The 6,172-nt window shown below is 41.5% G+C and overlaps 1 protein-coding gene across 1 annotated transcript; it reads left to right on the top strand.

Annotated features, from left to right (window-relative positions):
- The first annotated feature begins 11 nt into the window (after positions 1-11).
- On the top strand, positions 12-5,643 carry LOC143277074 (kelch domain-containing protein 9-like). The gene is made up of 6 exons (XM_076581813.1): positions 12-117; positions 621-739; positions 1,162-1,371; positions 2,085-2,303; positions 3,839-4,039; positions 5,240-5,643. The coding sequence occupies exons 2-6, from the start codon at positions 710-712 to the stop codon at positions 5,615-5,617; spliced, it is 1,038 nt and encodes a 345-aa protein (XP_076437928.1). The 5' UTR covers positions 12-117; positions 621-709; the 3' UTR covers positions 5,618-5,643.
- The last annotated feature ends 529 nt before the right edge of the window (positions 5,644-6,172 follow it).

Genomic DNA, 6,172 nt, shown 5'->3' with positions numbered 1-6,172 from the left:
AACGGAAGCACCGGAGAACCTCGTTGTTCAACATGGCTGTCTTCAGAGAGAAGCGTCATAGGCAACGAATCCTGGAAAGTTGAATTTACGTTGTAATTTTTTCAGCCAACAAAACCGGTTAGTATGCGTCTGCACCCAAAAATTTGAAATGCTTCTGGTTTAATATAGTGTATAAAATAAAGTATCATTTATTGTACCATTTCCAGGCATCTGCACTACTATCATCTGTATCTCCGAGACGCCGAAAAGACAAAAGTTTGCAGTAGCTGATTACTCAGAGCCTTAGTAAAAGAAGCCCGGTACCGTCAACCAACAGTTCATACATGAAATGAGAACAACAAGTATTTTCTCAGTTCATCGGGAGAAAATGGATAATATTCATGAAACACTTAGGCAGTCGATAGCCTTTTCTATTACACGACCACCATCAACTGCATTGCCTAGTGCAGCAACACTGAACTTACAGTTGATGTACTCTTTCAAATAATATTGATATGGGAATCATAGACATGAGTGTTTTGTGAGGAAAATTATTTAGCGATGATTACAACACAGAATTCCACATGAATTGTAACTTTTTTTTTCTTTTCTTTTTTTTTTAATTACATTTTTCTTTGCAGAAAATGGAGAGAATTGAATCCAGCTGACCAACAAATAAGCCAGAAGCATACTAGATTTATCATATGGTTTTGCATCTGGTACTGAAGGCATGAAAGAAAACATCATGCAAAAACGCAAGGTAAGTTCTGTTGTATATCTATGATGACATACATATACCACCTAGAACTAAGCAACAAAGATACTGAGAACAGTTTTGCATGAAAACATATATACATATGATAGAAGAAAAACATTTTCAGTTTTGGACAGGGCCCTGTACCCCAGGCATCTAACTGTTCAGATGTCATGAATAAAATAATTTTAAACTGTACATTCAGGAACTAAAATGCTACCTTACTGTGTAGCTTTCAGATGTTACTTTTCTGCGTAAATGTAACTTCTTACTTCGATAGAGTTTAAGTCATGAAAATGAAAATGCATTAACTACACTCAAAGAATCAGCATGATGCTGCTTTTTTCTGAGCTTAAATTGTATACAGAGTTAGATCAGATCTGTGTACTTCACCGCATGATTCTTCTTTTTATTGGTCATCATTTCAGAGTTTGGTTGGCTTGGAGCCCAGGAAGAGTATACAGGTGATCACAGCAGAATGGGAACCTTTTGCCCCGATTGGTCCACAGGTGGCATACCATGCTGCCTGTATAATTCGAGGTGGACTCTTTGTGCATGGCGGAGTGACACAGAAGGATGGGAAAGAACCCAGTCACAGTCTGCACAGGCTGGATCTCAGTTCAGGAATGTGGAGTCAGGTAGGATTATTTATTTGTCTAACACTTCATGGACTATAAGGTAATACTTACCTCAACTAAACTGATGGGCCTCATAATCCAGTGTGTCTAATGTTTGGTTGTATTGACAAAATACTATCGTCAATCATAATCATATCGTGGTCAGCTTCCAAACCCAGAAATATGACACTTAAACAATAAAAATGAATTAAACCTTTCCATGAATCATGATTAGACCAGCTCACAAACAACACCCAAGGGAATTTGTGGACAGTAACTGGATCAAGAGATGGACAGAGCTGACAAAAAAGTAGATGATGCAATATATAGACTTCTGATGATGATGTCAGGGTTTCAGCATTATTTCAACAGAATTGTTGTTGCTAATGTTTGATTACCAGCTTGAATCTGTTATCTTCAGTATAAACACTTTAGTGAAGCTTGACTGGTAGTTTATTGTAGGTATCCAGTCTCAAAAGTGGCTTAGAATGTTCCTGTGTGTATACCTATCAAAATTATCATCAGAATGGGTGACTGACACTTTTTTCCGATAAATATGACACACTTGTATCAACATCGTTTAAAGGATTAACAACAACAAAAAAAACTTTACCACATTTAATTCAGTTCCCATGTGTATTTCATTATAGGAAAGCTTGACAGTTTTCAGTAACTTTGACAGAGTGCTACCAGCATCTTTCAACACATTAACAACAAAGACAACTTTTCCACAGGTGAAGACTCCTGGTACTCCTGCCCTCAGTCACCACTGTGCTGTTGCCATTGACGACCGCTACATGCTGCTGATTGGTGGTTGGAATGGGCGGCTGCGGACCCCAGATGTTCACGCCTACGATGTGCAGGAAGACCTCTGGCTGCCGATAAGTGTAGCGGGATTTCCTGAGGGGGCAGGTCTCAGCTCCCACACAGCAAACCTACTGAGCCGCTCTAAGGTGCATGGTTGTTATCACACCGTTAGGTAAAGTTTTGGTATATTGAATTTTGAACAGTAAGCTTGCTTACACATTTGCCATTTGCACTCTGATGCTGAGATCAAACAAAATAAATTATTTCTTTATGACTGCCTTTTTGAAACTGTGAACAAATGCACCAAGCCATCAAGCAGCATATAGGACCATATGAAGATCTGCTGAAATGAGTTAAGCAAAAGGAAAGAAAACTATGTTGGTATGGCCATGTAACACTGGCCTTGCTAAAACAGTCCTCCAAGAAACTTGGTCGAGAGAGATGGAGGGGAAACAAAAAAACGATGGACTGACCACATAGCGGAAATGACAGGAAAACCATTTGCAGAGACCCATGCTTTAGCACACAACTGACAGGCCTGAAAGAATCCAGTGAACAGTTCTTCTGTCTGGCACTGCAATGACTCTTCACAGATCCCTTAGAACCTTCAGATTTTTTTTAAAGGAAGAAATGTTGGCATGAATACAGTCACATTATTTACTTAAACCTAGGACATGCCTTTGATGTTGATTATTCCATCAATTTTTATGTCAAAGGATAAAAAGATCTAATCTGGACAAAAACATAATTATACAAGATACAAAAATGATTATATGTATTAACAGGCATAGAAAACCCCAAATCACCAGTGGGAAACTCCCACTTTCTAGGTGCAAAAAAGAATACAACATAGAAAGAGTGCACAATTATCAAGTCCAGAAAAAATAAAAAAAACATTGATGGCTTTCCATAGAAATACCGGTGAATGGACCAGCAAGTCACACAATAAGAAAGGAAGAGATGACAGAAAGAAAAGGAACAAAAAAGAAACAGAGTGATAGAATAGAGAAGCTTCAGGCACAGAATTAGGGGATGCATGTATCTTGTACTGAAATAGTCCCTGGATCCCCTCAGGTGGGTAGTGGGGGATTCAGGAGAAGTGTGGAAGTAATGCCATTAAAACAACACTAAAGAGGAAGCAGGAAGAAAAAAAAAAAAAAAGTACAGTATTCTCTATAGGATGTAATGTTTTTTTTCTCTGTTTGATTTATGTTTCATTGACAAGTGGATGTGAATTATTTATGTTTATTTTGTCTCATTTTTTTCTGTCCTCTATATTTTGTGCTTGTTTGAGTATGTACATGCAAATGTGTACACATGTCTGCATGTGTAAATAACTGACTGATTTTTCTCTTACCTTAATCACAGGTCTTTCCCGATAATTCAGTCAATAATGGTAATAATGATGATCATAATCATAATGATGATAATGATAATAGTAATAAGAATAACAATCATAATGATAGTAGCACATTTATATTGTGCTTTCAAACCTTTAAAAGCGCTTAACAGTAATATGTCAGTCAGACACAAAGTGACCATGAACACACACACACACACACACACACACACACACACACACACACACACACACACATGCAGTATCCATTTTCTCCCTTTTTTTTTCATAACACATGTACACCCATGCAGGCATTATCCATATTCTCCTTTCTTTTCGCAGATTTTGGTCATAGGTCGGGAGGGCAGCCTTCGCACACAGCGGCGCCATGGCTGTGTGTACATGCTTTCAGGGACAGTGGAGTCTGGCCACTTCAAGTACAGTGAGTACAGCCAGTCAGCATCCTCAAGGTCAGGTCACACTTCAACCTTTGTGGGCAACAAGCTGTACATCATCGGGGGACGCAGTGACCACCTGATAGAGGTAATACAGAAGTCTGTCCCACTATGTATGATTGTGTTGTATTACTTTTTTTCAAAACAAATTGCTCTGTGTGAAATTCAGACTACCGTCTCCAGGGAGAGCATGTCAGCACAGTGCAGCACCACCCTTTTTTTGTGCATTGTTAAAGTGCAGCACCATCCATATTTTGTCTTTTTTGTTTTCTCTCTCTCTGCAGTTGTATTTGTTTTGCAATCAAAGTGGATTTTTCTGCAATTTTTTTTTCCGGGAACAATCCTCTTGTTGCTGTGGGTTCTTGTATGTGTGCTAAGTGCATGCAGCCCATATGGGACCTCAGTTTATTGTCTCATCCAAAAGACTAGCACCCAGACCATGGCTCAGGGTCTTGTGGAGTAGGGATTTAACCTCTAGGTCCACAAGTGGGAATTGAAAAAGATATGGTGACATGCTCTCCTTGTGGTGAGCACCCTGAATTTCACACAGAAAAATCTGTTGCAACAAAAAGTAAAAAAGTAATGCAATAGCTGTTGACTGCTTGCGCTGGATTTACATTTCTTTGTAAATATCAGAAGTATCACTTATGTATTGTTCAAGTTGTCTGTCCTGGTATGATGCTATTTCTATGTTGATAACTACCATAATTGTACTACTTGGGTACAGAAATGCATACACACAGTTTTAAACAGCTGACAAACTACTGCTAATTCTGTTCTGTAAATATGTAAAACTTGTCCCACTGTCGGTTAAACACACACAATAGTGCATCAGGATATATATGCATTTGCACATTCATCTGGGAAGTACATGCATGTGATAGACTGCAAAATGCACTCAAAAACAAAGATTTTTTGAACTGTAGTCAGCTCACACATACACAAACATGTTGCACCACCTCACATATTACTTAAGTCACCTGCCATGGAGAAACAAAAAAACAAAAAATGCCAACAAAAAAAGGCATGCACATATAATTTGGTAGTCCTTCGTATTCCGAAGATGACACACACACATATCTTGGTAGTCCTTCGTATTCCGAAGATGACACACACACATATCTTGGTAGTCCTTCACACTCGGAAGATGATGCAGTCTGTGTTCTAGACACAAAGACAGACACGTAAAAACACGTACATCGTGGCATATATTCAATGCCTCAGAATGTATATAAAAATAAAAAAGACAAGTCAATGAACACAGCTGACCCTTATCCTGAAATGACAGGTATCCCCAGGCTTCTCCCCACCCCCTGCCACTCCCTGCACTCTGATGAAGAAGGTTGCTGAAGCGGCCAAGTCTGGACAGCTGAAACCCCTGGCCAAGATGCCTTGTGGTCGCAAACACCACGTCACAGTAGCTGGTCCTGGGATGATACTGGTTTACGGCGGGGATACGTTTGATGGACGCAGTCGTGAACCGGTTGGGGAGATGATTGTGATTCACTTCAACCCCGGGCCAGAGTTCTACTCCCTGGGTGTGTCCCGCTTGGGGCGTGCGGGGCATGTTGTCGTGACGACTGGGGATTGCATCATAATGCACGGGGGGCTGGGAGGACGTGCTGACATCTTTGGAGACGCATACCAGCTGAAACTGTTTGTTTGAGGACAGAGAGAGCAGTGTCTTTGTTGGGGGGGGGCGGGGGGGGGGGGGGGGGTAGAGAGAGCAGTGTCTGTGGGTGGTGGGTGGTAGAGAGAGCAGTGTCTATGCGGTGGGTAGAGAGAGCAGTGTCTGTGGGTGGTGGGTGGTAGAGAGAGCAGTGTCTATGCGGTGGGTAGAGAGAGCAGTGTCTGTGTGGGGGATAGAGAGAGCAGTGTCTGTGTGGGGGATAGAGAGAGCAGTGTCAGTGTGGGGGATAGAGAGAGCAGTGTCTGTGTGGGGGATAGAGAGAGCAGTGTCAGTGTGGGGGATAGAGAGAGCAGTGTCTGTGTGGGGGATAGAGAGAGCAGTGTCTGTGGGTGGTGGGTGGTAGAGAGAGCAGTGTCTGTGTGGGGGATAGAGAGAGCAGTGTCTGTGGGTGGTGGGTGGTAGAGAGAGCAGTGTCAGTGTGGGGGATAGAGAGAGCAGTGTCTGTGTGGGGGATAGAGAGAGCAGTGTCTGTGTGGGGGATAGAGAGAGCAGTGTCAGTGTGGGGGATAGAGAGAGCAGTGTCTGTGTGGG

The sequence above is a fragment of the Babylonia areolata genome, chromosome 33 (assembly GCF_041734735.1).
Source record: "Babylonia areolata isolate BAREFJ2019XMU chromosome 33, ASM4173473v1, whole genome shotgun sequence".
Classification (NCBI taxonomy): domain Eukaryota; kingdom Metazoa; phylum Mollusca; class Gastropoda; order Neogastropoda; family Buccinidae; genus Babylonia; species Babylonia areolata.
The sequence above is the reverse complement of the archived record's forward strand: the minus strand, read 5'-3'. Positions and strand labels throughout refer to the sequence as shown.

Coding starts and splice junctions, on each gene's coding strand:
- LOC143277074 (XM_076581813.1), top strand. CDS start 710: ATGAAAGAAAACATCATGCAAAAACGCAAG. Junction 1,372..2,084: donor GTTCAGGAATGTGGAGTCAG/GTAGGATTATTT, acceptor ACTTTTCCACAG/GTGAAGACTCCTGGTACTCC. Junction 2,304..3,838: donor ACCTACTGAGCCGCTCTAAG/GTGCATGGTTGT, acceptor TTCTTTTCGCAG/ATTTTGGTCATAGGTCGGGA.